Source organism: Dasypus novemcinctus, chromosome 25 (genome assembly GCF_030445035.2).
Source record: "Dasypus novemcinctus isolate mDasNov1 chromosome 25, mDasNov1.1.hap2, whole genome shotgun sequence".
Lineage (NCBI taxonomy): Eukaryota > Metazoa > Chordata > Mammalia > Cingulata > Dasypodidae > Dasypus > Dasypus novemcinctus.
The window spans coordinates 19294264-19313565 of record NC_080697.1 but is presented as its reverse complement, the minus strand read 5'-3'; the positions used below and the strand labels follow the sequence as shown (position 1 = coordinate 19313565).

The 19302-nt window shown below is 51.4% G+C and overlaps 1 protein-coding gene across 1 annotated transcript in view; it reads right to left on the bottom strand.

The window, feature by feature from the left end:
- PLB1 (phospholipase B1) overlaps positions 1-19302 on the bottom strand; it is a 135886-nt gene that overhangs the window by 89754 nt on the left and 26830 nt on the right. Inside the window, exons 2-9 of the mRNA XM_058287651.2 lie at positions 13559-13727; positions 12018-12061; positions 9045-9135; positions 8635-8686; positions 6858-6944; positions 2035-2097; positions 1435-1514; positions 515-656 (exon numbers count right to left, since the gene is read on the bottom strand). Of these exons, the coding sequence (XP_058143634.1) occupies positions 515-656; positions 1435-1514; positions 2035-2097; positions 6858-6944; positions 8635-8686; positions 9045-9135; positions 12018-12061; positions 13559-13727 (728 nt within the window). The remainder of the gene's footprint in view (positions 1-514; positions 657-1434; positions 1515-2034; positions 2098-6857; positions 6945-8634; positions 8687-9044; positions 9136-12017; positions 12062-13558; positions 13728-19302) is intronic.

Genomic DNA, 19302 nt, shown 5'->3' with positions numbered 1-19302 from the left:
AGCCTCAAACGGAACCCTCCTCTTTAGCAAAAGCCACCACATTAAGCCGTGGCAGTGGGAACTCTGCTCCAGGCTGCTGGCTGCCAGTCACCAGGGTTTTCATCGAGGGATCGAACCCGGGACCTTGTGTGTATGGGGCAGGCGCTCAGCCACAGAGCTACACCCGCTCCCCCACCCACACTCCCAGGGGTCTCCTCTCTGAACTGGAAGGCACAGTCTGGGCAAAGCGAGCTCCGGAGCTCTCCAGCCACACAGCTCGGTGCACTTTGCAAAATTCTTCTCTATTTTCACCTAGAGTGCCCGCCCCTCCCCCCAGGACTGCCCAGGAGAAGTTTACTTCTAGGAAGATCGACTCACTGCTGGAGGGTGCATCACCAGCAGCCATCCTTGGTTCCTGGCGGCTCGTGAGCTAACTTCCCACGGGGGCCAACCTTTCCTACCACCCTTGGGCTCTTCCTCGACGCACCCCCCCCATCCCCTGCCAGCCGACAGCCCCCCTCCCCAGCGGGCTCACCGGGGAGGCCCCCTGCATCACAGCCTTGGGCAGCTTCGACGTGGCCTCGGAGCAGCGGTCGTGCTCTGCTGGGGGGCTGCGGGTTAAAATGAGCCGGTAAGGAGAGGGCTGGGGGCTGAGCTGGGGTGCCAGGGGGCCGTCCCTTGGGGGAGGAAGGGGGCAGGTAGGACCTGGGAGCTCTTAGGAAGTGGCGAAGGAGGAGCTGGAAGTCTTGGAGGAGGCAGAAGGCAGGGAGCAAATGTTGGGGAGAACTCAGGGAGCCGTGTTCTCCCCTGCCCCGCTACTCACACCTGAACCCTCCCCCAATTCCTCCCCCTCCTCTGATTCCTTCCTCAGTACACCTTCTTCCCCTCAACACCCGCCCGCTCTCCTCTCCACTGCTTCCATCTCCAGCTGCCCCTGCCTTCACATTTTCCATTGGAACTTTTCTGGGGGGCAAAGCCAGGAAGCTTAGACTTTGGGTCCCACGAATTTAAATTCTTTGGAAAATTTCCAGAATCTATTGGGAATCAAGCTCTGTGAAGATAAAATACACTTAGGCTAAATTAATTGTTTTCTTTCCAATTTCCAGAAGCAACTCCTCTCAGCTTAGCAATGTTTGGCCAAACCCGTTGTTTCACTCTTAAATCTTTCTGGCAGGGTAAGGCATCTGGCTCTACGTCAATTGAACATTTTATCCTTGAACTCAGTCCAACGGTATTTGGCTGCTCCCCACACCAACACCCCCATCCTGACTCTGCTGTTCACTAGCTGTGTGATCTCACCCACATGACTTAACCTCTCTGGGCCTCCATTTCTTTGGCTTCCCCGCCAGGATTAAGCTGGAGAATTGAAGGACTTGATGCAAGTGAACTATGCCGCTGAGCACCCGGTACCTGGTACTGCTCACCAAGTGCTGGTCCTTCCTCGTGCCTTCTTACCTGAGCCTGGATCCCTGATGCCCGTGAGAGACCCCCGCAGCCTCGGAAAGATCCACCAGGTTCACAAATGCTTTGGGGACCTAGGAGGACACGAGGGGGAAGAAGGCGAGCAGCTGCCCAGAGGCGCCTCGGGAGCCCTGGCTCCTCTGCGAGGCGTTCGGCCGGCTCCACCCAGAGCTGCCACCCCTGCCGACCGTGACGCCCAGAGAGCATCCCTCGCCGTCCCCTGTGGGGGCCGGGGAATAAACCCACGGTGGCGAGGCGGCTGCGGGTCCCATGGAGAAGCCACCACCCCAGGGGGGCACCTGAGGAGGCGAGAGCATATAGCTGCCCCCGGCCCTGTCCACCACGGTCTCCAAAGAGGAAAGCCCGAATGCGCTCGGTCCCCTCTGGCTGTCACCGCTCCAGACTTGGGCCGAGTGGCCTCAAGGGAGAGTGGGGGCCCTGGCGTCCTCTTGAGGAACCCCGCTCCATTCCTGCTTCCTCCCAGAAGCTCTCCCCAGGAACATCGGGGGATCCTGAGAGTAAACCCGGACCGGCCCTTCCGCCTCCAGAAGGGCAGCCGGCGGGGCCTTGCAGCTGCTGGCGCCGCGGCCTCACCTCCTGGTGCAGGTAGTCCAGCGCCGCGGTCAGCTCGTCCAGGCCACCCGTCTCGGACCTTTCCTGTGAAAGGAGGGACGTGCTGGGCAGGGGGCAGGAGGGAGCTCCAAGGCCCAGCTCCCGGCCACCGGGCCCTGACCCTGCTGAGATGACCGTGACCAAGGCCAGACCCAGGCTCCAGCTTCCCACACACCAGGGCAGAATTCCTGGAGCTTCCTAGATTTTTGTTTCTTCTCTGGTTCCCTCAGCCCATCATCCACCAAGAGGTGCCAAACTCCAGCAAGGGAGAAATTCCAGGGGAGGAGAGAGCCAACCCAAGAGGAGGGCAAGGTAGAACACGCCGGGCACACTTCTGAAGCTCAGGCTGAGGGATGGGAGCCCAGGGCTTCCCCAGGCTGACGGAATCCCTTTGATCTGAAACAAGGTCCCAAGCGAGAATGAGCCTTGGAACAACTTGGTGCTATTTTTAAAATTTATTTTAATTAGTTTTAATTGACATTTGATGTCTTTTTCCATATACTACCCTATTATTGATACCTTGTATTAGTGTCATATGTTTGTTATATTTCCTGAAAGAATGTGCATATACTTTGTTCTATTAGCCCCAGTCCATCGACAGCGTTCACAGTGTTATACGGTCCCAAGTTTTCTCTTCTTACTTTCATTCTAGTAACAAACCCGACCCCAAACTTCCCTTTTCAGCCACATTCACAGACATAGCTCAGTCCTGTTAATTACGCTCATAGTAATGTGCTACCATTGCCACTATCGATTTCTAAACCTTTATAATCAACCTAAATAGAAATTCTGCACAAATTAAACATCAGTTCGCCATTCTCTACCCCAGTCTAATCCCTGGTGATTTATATTCTAGATTCTAACTCTGTGAGTTTGCTTATTCTAATTAGCTCATGTCATTGAGATCATACAATCTTTGTCCCTTTGTGTCTGGCTTATTTTTCTCAGTATCATGTCCTCAGAGTTCATCCATGTTGTCACATGCATCAGGACTTCACTCTTTTTTAGGGCTGAATACTACTCCCTTGTATGTATCTACCACATTTTGTTTGTCCATTCATCAGCGAATGGACACCTGGGTTGCTTCCATCTTTTGGCAATTGTGAATAATGCTGCCGTGAACATTGGTGCGCAAATATGTGTTTGAGCCCCTGCTTATAATTCTTTTGGGTCGATGCCTAGTAGCAGGATTGCCGGGCCATATGGTCCTTCTATACTTAGCTTCCTGAGGAGCCACCCAACTGTCTGCCACGGCGGCTGCATCCACTGGTGCTATTTTACCAGGTCCTGCCCTGATTAAGAAAAGGGCTCCTAGCAAAAGACACTGAGTGGGCTTCTAACACATGGCCTCGCTACCCCTCCCCACACTCCCTTTTCCTGCAGGTAATAAAAATAAGGAACGAAATGAGAGCTGCTCGAAAATCGACCCTGGCTTACCTTTACGGTGTAAAAATACCCAAACAAAATAAAATGAACACGACCAGCTCTAAGCCTCCTGCAAACCAGCTGTCCCCCGAGGTGACTCGGCACAGACAGGAAGACAAGGAAGGCTGAGCTGCTGCTCTCTTTCCCAGGGGGACATAGATGGTGACGCTGGGGACAGCTGCCAATCACCCGGGCTGGGAGTGCAGGCAGACAGCGCTGCCGCAGCGCAGGGGAAACCGCAAGGTCCGTTGTCTCTCCACGCCCCCTTCCCCTGTCCTTGGGGAGGCCAGGGCACGACCTTCAGTGTCACCATTTCCCTTCCGAGGAGCCTTGGGAACTCTGTCTAGAAACATCCTCACCGCCCATCTCTTCTGCCTTCAGGGCACTCCTGTCTCTAGTGCAACCGGAGGAAGCCGTGCCCAGCTCTCTCCCAGCGCACAGGGCTGGAACCGCAGGGCACTGCAGGCCCTGGAAGGTTGTTCCTGGGGACACCAACTGTGCCTGCTCCTTAGTGGAAGACCTGGCTCTCATAGAAAATATCCTCCTACCCAAGGTCACTCAGAACAAGCTCCTCCTTGAACCCGACGTCAGGAGAAAGTTTATTTCTCCCAAGGAACTCACATATTTCCATTCATATCTATAAATGATTTTACTAAATAGTAAGGTCAAAAATCAGTTAGGAGGGAGGAAAAAATAATGAAGGAAGAAAATAAAGCCCGAAGCTGATGACACGCACACATTTATTCATCGTAAATGCTATTAGAAACAGGTGTCAGCCCTTCAAAGGGCATCCTGGCAGTCTCATTAAGAAACCTAAAAGTGTTCATATCTTTTGACTGAAGAATCCTACTCCTAGGAGTAAAGGCTAAGGAAACAATTTATTAGAAAAAGCACAACATGATCACGTCGGTCAATTTGCAATGAACTGAAAGTGTGAATAAACTCAATCTGTACATGTTAATATGACTAGATTGTGAGGGAACGCCACATACTGACAGAAAATCATTGTTTGATGTAAGAAGTGGTGGGAAGGTTGTAGGTACTTTCAGACGCTGGTGGGAGTGTCAATGGCTTCTGCTACTTTGGGGGGGGGCAATTAGGCAAGTTCTAGTAAATGAAAAGTGCACACACCCCATGACTAATGTCTACCTCTGAGAATCTACTCCAGGCCCTTTTCTTCATTCTGTTTTGACCGTGACTCACAGTATGATTGCAACCCAGCATACATATCTGCATAAAAATGAAGCAAAAATTTCATGAACTAACACTTCACTTGCTACATACAATGAACTTTAATCATTCATTCCATCCTGTTTCTAATTTCTTTCTATTCTGTATGCAAATCTTTAAACTTTTTTTTTTAACCTATGAATGTACCTGCAATCTACCATTTGAAAACCACAGTATCTAGAAAAACACTTGTGCATATTCAAAAAAACACTTGTGCATATTCAAAAAGTTGTTTTTTAGCACATTGTTTACAATAGTGAAAAACTGGAATTTCCCCAAAGGGCAAGCAGTAGGAAAATGGCAAAATAAATGAGGTAAATTTCCACAACGGAGTACTCTTCACCAAGTAACAGGAATAAACTCAATCCATTTACATCGATATGACTAGAACTCGAAAATATTTGATGAGTGAAAAGAAAATCACGCAATTGCTCAGTGGAACATACAATATGATACTCTTCATCTTAAATATTCCCCCCTCTCTCATACACACACCTGTGAAATAAATTGTAGTTCATGGATACGGAAAATGTTTGGAAAGATGTATTGCAACTCATAGAATTAGCTCTCTTTAGAAATGTAGGGAGAGGAACTGGGTTTGAATGTGGTAGCCGAAGCCTAGTTTTACCTTTCACTGTAATGTTTTAGTTTTTCAAAAGGAGAAAGCATTTGTGTATTGCTCATGCAGCTGAAAGTTAATAAAAGTAAATAATGCAAAAATGAATAAATACATGTATGAATGTATTATATATTCAAGAATGCTTAAGTACACAATACACGAAAGAAAGCAAGAATTCCCCTAGGAATGCCTGAGTGTAAGACATGATGTGGGGAAGAAATCGTGAATGAGTGTAAGCATCCATGAATGCATTTGTACATGGGGAAAAAAATCAAACTAATGCTAACATGGATGAACTCATCATAAATACAATAGCATATGCTGTGCCTAAAAGAAGAGAGTGCATTTGTACATGAATATCATAACTAATGAATGGATGGAGGGATGGAGGAATGAATGGATAGATGGAGGAAAGCAGCAATGCCTCAGTGCTTGTTTGTGTGCTTGAATGCATGAAATCACGCGTTCCTGAGTAAACATTTGTGTACCTAATGTCCAAAAGATGGAGGCTAGAGAACAAGCAGGGTATATAAATAAATTTCACTTGCATTAGAGAAAAGAGCCAACCAACAAAGGGGGAACTGGAGCAATAAAACTTCATACCTGTTTGCTATGTACCCCGAGATCTGCAGGAAGAGCTGGTGGGGAGAGGTGGCCTTCCCCCAGTGCAACATCATTAAAGGAATGGGGGTTTTGACGGGGGGCTTTTGGAGAAGGGTAGAGAGTATATGCTGTAGAAGAGGGGCGCATAAAGACAAGGAGTAGCATCTCTGGAAACTTCACCCATTCCAGCATCCTGTGCCCTGGAAAGCATGTCTGAGAGGATGGTGGGCAGGCAGTTGGGTTGCAGACCCCTGAAGAAAGGGTTGTGTGCCACTTACATCACCCTTACACTTTCACTTGACCTAGCTTGCAGGATCGTCAATGAGTACTTAATTTCTAGATCATCACGTTCATAATAATAAATGAAGCCACAAATTTCATGTCCCGTTTCCAGGAAAAAGCCAAAGAACCTGGAAGAGACAGTCCACCTAGATAAATAGCCATCTTCCCAGTACAACTAAAGGTCATGGCCAAGGAGGGACAACAGAGTCTACAACCTGCTTTATTTTCTAAATTCAGTACTTACATGAAATCAGAATTAAATGAGACAAAAATCACTTTTAACAACTGGGAGCTGATTTTCCTCAGTTGCAGAATGACCATAGACTCAGCTTGTCTATATTCATTTTTCCTTTTCCTTCTATGAAGGATGGTAAGTTAAAAATTCTTGTCCCACGTGAATGGTTCCTGGAGTTCTTAAATCTCTCCATCCATCCATCCATCTATCTGTCCATCCATCCATCCATCCACCCCTCCATCCACCCATCCATCCATCTGTCCATCCATCCATCCATCCATAAATACATACATACACGCATATCCACTAATTTTCAAATAGGAGCATCAGCCCAGCACCTCACCTGATGTCACTCTCCCCCCTCCCAGCCCCCACGTTTGCAGTCCCTTGGCCTCCCTGCCTGCACTGTACCTGTTGGGCAGAGGCACCCAGGTGACACTGACTTGCATTGCTGAAGAACACGCTGATGAGCTTCCAGTCGTTTTGAAAGTCCAGGTGCTGAAGAAAAGGGCAACAGCATCAGAAAGAGAGCGCGGTAAGACCCTTCACCAAGCGCGTCTTTCTTTTCATGGGTTTCTATTTCATACACCAGTACATCAAAAATCATGTTGTCAGATTTTCTTTTCCCAAAAGAAGTATAATATGGTGGGAGTCTAAAGTGAAACAACCACTCTTGAAAGCAATTTGGCAAAATGGATCAAAAGGCTTTTTTCCCCTAATTTTTAAAGAGCATACCCGTTATACAACAATTCCTTATCCCAAAATGTTTAGGAAATTTACGTGCAAACACTTAGCTACAGTGTTGAGGCTTTGTTCATAGTAGTAAAAAAATGGAAAAAATATAAATGTCTAAAATAGAGGGTGGGCTGTATAAATTGCAGAATGCTCATAAGAGGAAATACCCTATAGCTATGAAAATGATGTTAAAAATTGTAATTATTGCCATGGGAAATGTAAACCTATTGAATGAGGAAAGCAGATTACAAAAGTATCTATTAAATACATAGAGCAACATATCTGCTTTTTAAAAATACATACAGATACACATGCTTAGAAAAAATGTGAAAGGAAATATACACCAAGGTGATAGCTATTATCTGTGGGTATTAGGTTTAAGGATGATTTTAATATTCTTTTTGCTTATCTCTGTTTTCTGATTTTCCTATAATAAATATATATTACTTGTATAACAAAAAATTAACTTTCTTTTTTTTTCTTTAAAAGAGGCAGTACACTGTAGTTCAGGAACATTGGACAGTGAATCCTGTACTTTATATTTTTGTTCTAAGTTTGTGAACTTGCACAGGTCACATGGCCTCTTTGGGACTTCCCTTTCCTCATCTGTAAAATTAAGGAATTGGATTAGGGGTCTCCCAGCTTTTTTCCAGAATAACCATATTATGATTAACCCAGAGATTCTGGAATTCTCCCGTAAGGGAGACACCAACTCTTTATGGCGTAGCTCCTGCATTTGCCACAGTCCTGTTGGACCAGGGCTGCCCTCCTCTGTAATACTGGAACTCTCTAGGGCCTGCACGGCTGGCTGAGCTGGGGGCTTCTCTTGGTTCCAGCCACACACAGTCCAGGCTTGGTTAGAGCCAGCTTGGAAGCAAGGGTTGCCTTGATTTGACGCTTACCCATCAGGAGTGCACAAGAGATGGGAGGGCGCATATAACTTTATATAAGGCACCAAGTAAAGGGTATTTGAACAGTCAGGAGAGTGGGTACAGAGCACCCAAGTTACATGACTACAGAGGCCTCCATCCTCAGAACTAAAGTGGATATGGTAATTAATAACAGTAATTGCCAATGACGGCTACAGACTTCTAACGGGCGCTGTGTGCCAGGTGCTGAGACTCTAATGCAGCTCTTATTAGCCCCGCTTCTGAGTCAGAAAACTGAGGCTCAGGGAGGTTAAAGACCTTACTCAACGTTGCTTGGCTAAAAGGTGGGAGAGTCTGGATTCGAACTCAGCCCAAGCCCTCGCTAGGTGAGAAGCCATTGGTCTATCTACTACTTTGGGAAGGACCCCACCAAAAACCACTCGAAGCCTAAGAATCTGTCCTCTTCTTCAGATGAGGACATAAAGAAGGGCATTTTTGCAGAGGCCAGGCTGTGTGCTTGGTCCAATTTCCTTGCAGCAAACTCGGGCTGTCCCAACCGTGCCAGAAGGAAGCTGGATTCTTACCACGTTCTCTTTCAAGCTTCTCACCAGCTCTTTGGCCTGGACCCACAAATCTCTGTGCAGAGCAAGGGAAGGAGAGAGAAAAAGCAGTTCAACCTTGCTGAATCTCAGAATTTGGTCCTTCTGGGATGCGGGCACGGCTGGGGCAGAGGGCTGGGCGCTCGCCCTTGCCCTCGCCGGGGGCCAGGCTCTGGGTGGGTGCTGAGGCTGGACCCCCGCCGGCTTCTGATTTTCTAAGGGAGGCCCGTCAGCCCATCTGGAGTCAGCAGGGAGGGGCGGCTCAGCTGGGGTTCGACAGAGACCTCTGGCTTTCAGCCTCTTGGACGTGGCCCGTCCAGCCCAAATCCTCCCGCCTGCCTGCCCCCCACCAGCAGGAGTCCGCAGCCCCGGGGAGAGAGGGGCAGGGGGCTCACTCGGCGCCGTGGCGGGCTTCAGCTCTCTCCCCAGGAGGGCACACGGGCAGCAGGACGGACGGATTGAAATGTCTGATGATGTCTGAAAGGACTAAAAAGGGAGCGGGTTGGAGGCCCTGACGGCTGGAGGCGAGCTCTAAGGGCGGCCCGTCGGGGCTGGGGGCCAGGGCTGCTGCCCCTGCCAAGGTCGGGCCTTCGGGCTCTGCCTTGAGCCCGGTCAGCCTCGAGGCAGGGCCCTGGGAGTGAACAGAGCTGAAAACAAATAAACACAAGCACCTAACACCCGTCAAGTGCCAGTCCAGGCCGGGGCGGATCGCTTGGCATGCTTCCTCTCATGCCATCCTCACCACACCCCCATGGCTTAAGCAATACTATCTCTCCTGTAGTGAAGGGGAAACTGAGGCTGAGAAGGGCTCAGCAACCTGCCGAGGTCTCCCAGCGAACTGCGGTTGCTGAGATTTGAACCAGAGCCCTCTCCGACACAAAAGCCTTCAGCCTCGTTCCATGAAGCCGTGCTGGGTCAGGGGCACAGCCGGCCTCCGTGTCCCCCTCCCTCCTCCCGAGAGTGACAGCAGGGCCTGAAAGCCCCAGGGAACACAGAGAACGTGTCCCAGTGCTGACAGCCAGAGGACCGCTAAAAATAGTGCTGTCAGGAGCTGGGTGGAGTCTTTTCCCCGGGGAGGAGAGGGCAGAGCAGGGAGGGAAAGATGCCTCCAGCCCCAGCTCAGCCTCTTTCTTTTCCCGCCCCATCCAGCAGGGCCTCGGGGCTTTATGGAAGCAGAAACTGGAAGGCAGCCTTAAAGGGGCTTCCTTTGCGTGGAGCCACCCTGGGGAGCAGAGGGGCGCCTCGGCGGGCGGTGGTGGTGGGGCAGGAGACCTGAGCTGGAAGCCGAGAACCGGTTGCCTCCAGCCAACTCCCGTGTGCCTCAGTTTCCCTCATTCTTCACCCAAACTGATGAGCTAACCCCGAACCAGGCTTGCAGAAGGAGCCATTCCCACATGAGCAGAGAAAACTGAAAGCTGTGAGGCAAGTTCAAGACCTCAGGGACAGGGTGAATTGGGGGAGAGGAGAGGGAGGGAAAGAGTGGAAGGAGGGAGGGAAAGAAGGAGGAAGAAAGGGAAAAAGGAAGGGAAAGAGGGGAGGGAGGAGGGAGGGACCACTTTCCCTCCTTCCTGTCGGGATAGTCTATGAGGGTTATTGACAAAACATGAATATCTGGTGGTAGGCCTTTGAAAAGGGTTGCTGGTCAAGCTAAACGTATTTGCGTTGCCTGGCATCTTTGTGCCCACAAAGGACACCCAGCCACGCCGCTACGCCCACAGGGCACTGCTCTGTCTGCGCTGCCTCCCTGCTGCCCCAGGACTGGGCCACCTGCACTCACAGTGGCTCTGCCCCTGACTGCCACGTCACCTTGGGAAAATGTTGGCCAAGACTCAGGTCTGAAAAGTAGCTGCGGTGGGTGAGGGCACGGCTGGATCAGGAGCCCCAAGGTGCTGGGAGGGGAGGACCAGTGGGCTGAGCTCAGGCCCACAGGCACGGCAGGGGCCTGGACGCCGCTGGGACATGCTCTCTGTGGAGAACCAGCTGCTCCTTCTGCTCACGGGGCCACCAGGTGAGCTTCCAGGCCCGTCAAGCTCAAGGGCAGTGAAGTTCAACACCAACCCCGGGAGATGGATGGGGTCTCCTCGGCCGCTGCCTGAGTGTCCTGCCTCTGAGGACCCTGGGTGGGGGGCCGCCTGCCCTGCCCCACCTTCAGCCACCCACCTGGCCAGTGGGGTCCTGGTTGCCCTGTCCTTAGCGGGGCAGGCGGGATTTCCTTCCAGCATGGGTCAAGAAAAAGCAAGTTGAACCATCGGGAAAAGAGCAGCTGCATTTGTGGGCTCAGGGGCTGAGCTACCCCCACCTTCTGCAAATACCCTGCCGTACACCACTTTCATTTCTTTTCTCCTCCCATTCGGACCTGAGCACAGCTGGGAAGGTCACCGAGTCAACGGAGGCCCCCTCTTTCACAACCCTCTGACGCTCTCCAGGGGGACCCTCCGGCTGCTCAGATCACAAAGCAGATGGGGGGGGGGGGGGCTGGACCCCAGGCCTCAACCTCCCCTGCTGGACGGCAGGCCCTGAGAGCAGAGCCGGGCTCCCCCCCTACCCCCATCGCAGGAGGCCTGGCCAGTCACTGGCCTCGGCATAAACTCACGGGCTGAGCTGGCAGGCACTGGGGGCCCCTCGTTCATTCCACTGGCCCCCCACCTCCTCATCCTCTGAGGGTCAGCTCAGCTGAGCCTTTGCTAAGTCTTCTCATTCATATCACAGAGTGAAAGGTGGTCTCCTTGTTCTTGATTTCCTAACTTCCCACCAGGCTACTTCGGCTGGCGCTGAACCCTTAGGGGCCTCCAGATGACTGGCTGGAGTGAAAAAGCACCCCGGACAGAAAGTGAAATAAACCCCTTTCTACATAGAAATGCCAGGATGTTAACAAGGATTATCCCTGGATGGAGGGATGGCAGTGGGTTTGTATCTTATTTACTTTATTTTTATAGTGGATCTCACCTCCCTGAACCCAGCTCACGTATCAGTGTACAAGGGAAGGCGTTATTACCAAGCGGAATAGACTGACAGCTACACCTGGGCCTCTCCCCGAGGGGTGAACCGTGGACGGTTTCCCCAGCTGATGTGCTACAACCAGCCCTGGGGTCCTCCACTGTGACCCAGTCCAGCCCTCCCTCCAGCCCTGGGCCCCTCCCCCATGTCCCCTAACCTTAACCCAAAGCCTACTTGCTTCTCTGTGCCCAGAGTCCCTCAGGTGCCTTCCCCTGAGATTCGGGGCCTTCCTGCCCTGGCCTCCTTGTCTGACCTCTGGGACCCCTCGCCCACCTCTTCGGGCTCTGGTGAGGAAGCAGCCAATAGGGCTCCTCCTCTTCCTCTTGCTGCTGTGGTGAGGGGGGCGAGGGGACCGTAGAAACAGGACTCACCTGTCACCACTCCAACGCATGCCTGCTGTGGCCGTTCTTCAGTCCTGCAAGGAAACGCCAGGGTGGGTTTGTCACCTCCAAACAGCCCTTTCCCTTGGCTCCTGTGTCCTCTTTCCTAATGAGCTTTGGGTCGGCCTTGCTCTGGTTCTGGGATCATCTTCAGGTGCCAAGGGAGTCACCAAAGCGGGACAAACCGCTCCATCAGGACCTCTGCCCCTTCCCACCTTCCGCTCCAGTCTGGCCCTGGAAGGAGGAGATGGCCCCAGTGTGGGATGTCCAAGTGTGAGATGACCCAGTGTGGGATGACCGAACATGGGATGACCCAGCAAGGGATGACCCAGCAAGGGATGACCCAGTGTGAGATGACCAAGTGTGGGATGACCCAGTGTGGGATGACCCAATGTGAGATGACTTCACCAACCCTGGTCTAAACCACGCATCATGCTCAAGAGTGGAGGAGGGAGGCCAGGAGATGCAACCCATTCACCGCGAGGAACCCTGGGGACTGGCAGGCTCTGGGAGCACTGGGCTGGGAGCAGGAGACCCGGGGTAGCCCTGAGTGAGGTATCTCGCCTCCTCGGCCATTGACTCTCCTCATCCATAAAGCAAGGAGACCAGAGCAGAGAGTATTGGGCTCCCTTCAGCTCTCATGCTGTGGTCACAGGACTATTACCATTTTTGCTTCTCCGGGTTGACTGTCTCCAAGTCTGGAGGCTGCAAAAGACACACAGAGTTACTAATGCAGCCAGGGAAGGCCACAGAGCCTTTTCCTGCGAGACCCCAGGCTGCTCTCAGAACACTCCCTCCCCACCGGGCAGAGGGGAGGCTCTGAGCCCCAGAAAGGCCCTGGCACTTGGCAGGAGAGAAGACTGTCAGGCTTTCCTGGTGGCTTACCCATCAGACCTCAAAGCAACAGAAGGTGTGAAGGTTTTCAGAACAGAAAACAAGGCAGAAGAGCTTAGATTTAAATGCATCAAAAAATGATGTTAACTTTCTACATGGAACACGAGAGCTGATTTTCTTGTGACCTTCCACAATCTAAAAATTTGTTTTGTTTATTGTCTTGCTCCCTTGCCTAGAGCCCAAGCCCCAGGATGGCAGGGATTCTTGTCCATTTTGCTCCCAATTCTATTCCTTGGACCTAGAGAAGCATCTGACATGAAGCAGGTACTCGATAAATATTTATTGAATACATATTTTTGAAAAAAAAAATATGCCTCTGATTTTCCCCGTGGTGGAATGCTGGACAGTGTGGTGTGTTCTCTATTTGAGAAGCTCGCCATTTGGAGGGGAGATGGTGGTAGCCCACCTGAATTACAACCTTGCTGAGCTCACAGGGAGGCTTGGAATCGCACTGGAGCAAGGAAAGTGCTCCGTGGGTATCAGTTATTGTTAGCAGCACTATTTTCAGTTTCTGAAGCAAGCTACCTCTCCAAATTCCTAGAAGACGCGGCTCCAGGTATAGCGGTGACAGGTAAGAGAGTAACAGCCACGCAGCCTATACCCTATGCCTCTCCCTTCAGGGGCCCACCTAGACTTACCTGCCCAGCTCCGCCAGCCGGTCGGTAGGAAGTCCACCTCGGGAGCCCCCTAGCTGGGCAGGCTGAGCAGGGCGTTCCCCCGACTGGGGTAGCACTAGCACTCCTCCAAGAGGTGAAGTTTGAAAGGCAACTTTTCCAGGGAAAGCTGCCCACTTCACCAGAAGTAGCACTAAGAGGCAGGCAGGGACCGTGAGGCAGCTGTCAGGCAGGCCGCCCCGGGCTGGGGCAGATCGGACTGCCCGTGCCCCAGCTAGGGGGGCGCTGCCAGCCCACTCGCTGGCCCCAGGGGGAACATGGGCCCATGGGTGCCCAATCTGATTTGTCACGAGAAGCTAGAAAGGCAGGCACTTATTTGAAATCTCCTGCCTTAAATGTCGGCAGCTGATTAGATGGAAAACCAAGTGTGACTTGGGACCACCGATTCGCTGCTTCTGATAATTAATTGACGGATGGCAGATGCCTTCCTCAGAACACACTTGATGGGGTGGTGGGGAGAGGAAAGGGGGAAAAACAAGAGGAAAGACGGTGGGAGTGGGGAGAAAGTTGAGGGCCCGAGAGAAGAGCTCAGTGAAGGGGCTCCAGAGAGCGGAAGCTGGGACCAACGTGGCAAACGCGCACATGCGCACCTGCTGCTCTCTGTTCGTTTGCTGAATGCCTGCTTTGGGGCAGGTGCTATGGCACCAAGGATACAAAGATAAATGAGATCCAGGCCCTGCCCTCAAAGAGCTCAGTAGAGTGGAGTGTAAGCCTCCTGGCTCGGAAAAATGTTTACGACGCTTCTTAAGTGAGAAAAGCCCAGTCACGTTAGCATATTGCAGAATGCTCTTATTTAGCTTTGTAAGAAAGCACACACCCTGTTTATGGGCGTACGTGTACGTGTACGTGTGCATGTGTGTTTGTGCACGTGCGGGCGTGCAGCTGAGGTAGGGGAATAGGGGATGGGAATAGGAGCTGCTTGTTTTTAATCTACATACACCTGCTTGTTTGATTTTTTTTCTTACATTAAGCACATATCCGTGTTAGTTTGAAAATTCCTTTTACAAACGTTTACAAGTTCTATTAAAAGTTCTTTAAAGTTCGATGAGGAAAACGGGGTCCGTAGCCAGTCACCGCTAAGTGCTAAGCCGTGACCACGTCCTGGCTGTCGGATGCACCCGGAACGCAAGCAGGCGCGTGGGCTCCGCGGGCTTTTCTTCTATAATTCGAAGTCTTCATTATTTTTCCCTGGCCTGAATTTTTTTCTTTTTAAACAAACCAGGCTGAGTTTCACGATGGCTATCTCAGGGCAGAAGAGGAGGAGTGTTGCCGGGTTGTATCCTGAAGGCAGAGGTGCCCTTGAGTGTGATGAAGATGATCCTGCTGCTGGGAGACCGGCAGGGGCTGAGCTGCCTCCAGAGCCGCCGGCCTCGGGGCACACGCCAGGCGACGGGGCGAGCAGAGGACAGCAGGGGCTGCCACAGGGCCTGAATAATTCATGGCCAAGACAGCAGTGCTCTTTCAGAGATGAGAGCAAGGGGCGGAAGCCCTGGCCTTGCTTTAACTTTGGAAAGCCAGCTTTGGATGGAGATTTCCCTGCCTTTCCGAGGTGGAAGAATACAAGAACGCCCTGGCAAATTCCAGACTCTGGACTCTTAATAGCAGCAGGCCCAGACACGCAGGCTCAGAGGAGGCCATCTGCTCTCCGGCACAGGAAGCCTCGCTCCTCATTTATCTCCATCTCTTCTTCCCCATCTTTCCCAAGAGTAAATTTCCACCTCGCCCCCAACCATGCACACAGCCGGTCCCACGTGGTTTTAAAAACTCCAGCACGAATAGAATACACCAAGGATGGAGATGTGGCTCAATGGATAGAGCGTCCACCTACCATATGGAGGGTCCAGGGTTCGATCCCCAGGGCCTCCTGACCCATGTGGAGCTGGCCCACGTGCAGTGCTGCCACCCACAAGGAGTACCCTGCCATGCAGGGACGCCCCCGCGTAGGGGAGCCGCACGCGCAAGGAGTACGCCTGGCAAGGAGAGCCACCCCGCGTGAAGAAAGTGCGACCTGCCCAGAAGTGGTGCCACACACACACAGAGCTGACACAGCAAGATGATGCAACAAAAAGAAACAAGATTCCCAGTGCCGCTGACAAGAATACAAGTGGACACAGAAGAACACACAGCAAATGGACACAGAGAGCAGACAACGGGGGTGGAGGGAGAGAAATAAATAAAATAAATCTTTAAAACAAAACACCTCCAGCACGAATAGAATACACCAAGGATGGAGATGTTCTACCTGCTGCGTTACGCTGGGCTGCGGTCAGTTTTTTAATATTAAGTCTCGCACCTCTGCATGTTCCTTCCGGCTCTACCCACCTCCCCCCATTCACACCTGTCATGCTCGTGATCAATGAATAGGGGTGAGTTTAGGCTTCAAAGAAGCAAAGGTTCTGGGTCTGGGCATCTTCCACCTGGTGCCCCAGCAGGTACAGACCCTGGCTGGGCAGAGGGTCCCAGGCAAGTTCCAGGGAGGTGGGAGTTAGGTTATGCATGGGAGGGGGGGATCGGATATTAGGACTGCTGGCACAGGGCATGGGGTGGGGTTGGACTTTCCACTGGGTAGTAGCCTGGGGGAAGGGGCAGGGGCTAGAGCTGCAGGGGGCACCGGCTGCAGTGGGGACAGAGGAGGGGTGCTGGGAGGAAAAGTGGTGATGGCGCTGGGAGCAAGATCCTAGGACAGGGCCTGGGAGGGATAGAGGGGACTGCCCTCACTTCAGGTGTGGGAGGTCCAAGCAAGGCTTTGGGCAGAGCAGAGAGCTAGCCGGAAATGGTCGGCCAGGGTTTGCTGGGGCCTGAGGGCTGGCGAGATGCTGCAGGTTTGCCAAGCGCAGGACAGGTGGGACTATGGGATACAAGTGGTGATTGGAGAGATACATTGATGGTCTCCTCTTCTCCTTCTTCTCTCCATATGCTTCCCCCCCCACCCCCCACCTCCACTTCTTTCCATCTTTCCCTTCTTATCTCTTTCTTTCTCCCTTACCTGCCAACCATATAAAATACATCATCTAAAATTTGCTAACAAAGATTGGTGTATTGTAAAATGGTACAAAGCAGGTAAGGAAATATTTTTTTTAAATCTCCCAAATAGAAAGTTTAAATGATTACTTTGAATATTCTGGGTGATCTTTGATTTAATTTATCAATGGCTAGTGACCTCGAAAAGAAAAATGAAGTTTCCTCTCCTGACACAAAGAGAGGTGTTCATTTGATTTAGAGAGAAACACTCAGAAGGCCTTGGGCTTTTAGGGTTTATCCAACTCATGTAAAGCTCCTCTTTCCCCAGAAGAAACAACCCATGGGGTGGCAGGAGCTCATTCAAAGAATGACCCATCTCAACCCCTGGCTTCTACCCCATAGCTCCTTTGAATACTCACGCTTTCCAGATTGCCAATGGCGGCCACAACTTTAATATCAGAAGGTTTCAGAGAGTGAACTGTGAAGACAAGAACCCATGTAGGAAGGTCAGAACTACATTCCCCAAGACAGGGGCCAAGGATGCCAGGAGAGAGGGGCAGCCCCATGTCCCCCGGCCTGGGGGAGCTGAGGGCGACTCCATTGGCCATGGGAAGGCAAAGCTGAAGTCCAGGCCGTCCTTCAAAGCACCGGGCAACCTGCTCAGAAGACACTGGCCGGTGGCGATGGGAGCCCAACATGGAGAATGCAGTCAACACCGGTGAATTGTATATTTGAATGTGGTTAAAATGGGACATTTTAGATTGTATAAATGTTAGCAGGAGAGAGAGGCCTACTCCTTCTGGAGCTACAGTGGACTGGACCCAGGTTCTCCAAACACCAAGTCACCCATGCTTCGTTTTCTTCTCACCTTTCTACCTTTCTTGCTTTCCGCTATACCATGACTCTGACTTTCTTGACTTCCAGTAATAAGCAAGAGGGTAAAAAAAAAGTAAAATAAAAACCACCTGAGTACAAAAAAAGATCCCTTTGATTGACGATTGCCTGAAAGCAGCACTCACAGCCCGTGAACACGCAAACATCAGCTGCAAGGCATGGACTAGGGAGACGCGCGGGAGCCTCCCTCTCCCACCTGGGTCTCCAGTGTGTTTAGAAATCAAGTCTCCCTAGAAAGCACTGCCAGACTCCCTGGTCATGTCGTGGGGACACTTAACTGTAAACCTCCTGAAGAAGCCATTTCTAAGAAGTGCATCTGCTTTCCTACCTACACTCCTTATGTAAGAGAACAGCAAGAAGAGCATGCTTCATGGGAAACCCTGGTGAAGGCAGCTGAATGCAAACATAGAGAAAGTCCTTAACCACAGCCAAGAATGCAGCGGCTTATTAGGAGAAAGCAGCTTAAGAAAACGTGACAGCGTCCAGGCATTAGACAAACCCAGCCCATTGTAACAAAAATACATCTAGGGCAGCTGCTGTGGCTGTTCCAGCAATGAAGAAGACACATGGGGGGACCAGGCTCCAACCCACAGCTCCCAGCACTCTGGCCACCCAGGGGGAGGAGAGTCTCCGTGGCCAGCCGCTGTGGCCATGGCGGGATTTATCTCTGAGTGGTGTGTCCGGCCACGTCCCTCCCTAGAAATAACCAAGCGGGGCAGTGGGAGGTGGTGTCAGAGCTAAGGATGGGGGTGGTGGAGGACATGGATTCTCAAAGGGTGCTGAAGTCTCCAGCCTTCCCTGCCCAGGCTCTTGGTCACTTACCTGACTTTGAAGGCACATTGGATCCTGATGTCTCTGTCTTGCACTGGAATGGAAAAGTCCTCAGGGATGGCAGCTGAAATCAAACATGAGAAACATCCATTTCCTTGTATGGAAAATATTGCAGGGCCTGAAAACCTGGCCTAGAAATGACCATGTACTTGTTCTTTCTATGCTCAAAAGCCAGAAGCAGTACTTGTCCATTGGCATGTTCTCCAACCACCAGCTCAGTTCACGTAGTAAAGGGGGATGAATGTGTGAATATAGACGGATTTAGCAGGTGGCAATCAGTGGTATCTTGGTGGGGGGGGGGAGGATGGAAGAGAACAAAAACCAATTCTAGGCAATTATATTTATATATGTTCTCTACTCGCTTAATATGATTATTTAGATAAAAGCAGCATATCAGGCATGTTTATTTGCTGCTGTAAACTGGGTAAACTTGAAAGTAGGGGAATCTGGTGTCCCCAGCCCAAAGGCTCTTCCGGCATCTTGCTGAGAGCAGAGGAGGGACACTGTGTCCAGCGGTCAGGGCCCCCAAGACCACACGGGCCCCCTCAGGGCCTCCTCACAAGACTCCAGAGTGGCTTCTGCTCCCGTGAACAACATCGAGGGCTCTGGGAAGGGGGCTCCTAAATGCGCAAGCCCCATGTCACTATCCCCAGAAGACAAGTTGATTTCTCCTGAATTACCGATTACAGTAAGAGATAAAGCATTTATCTTGTGGATGTTCTGGGAAGACCTCACCCAGATACTTTCAGCTAACTCACAACATCTGCTTCAAGGTTCACGGAGATAACAGGGCCATTTACAATCCTTTCTGGACACTTCTCAGAACTGCCTGCTCGGGCGGCAGGGATGAAGAGCCCAAATTCCAGGAGATCGGGTTATACCGCCCAGTTCTGCCAGGCAGCCCGGCATCCCTGGGGGAAGCAGCCCATTCCCTCAAGGCCCCAGGGAGGGGTTGCCAACTTAGGGTTCACTAGGAACACACACACGTGCATGCACACATCTCTCCCGTCAGTACTAAGCCC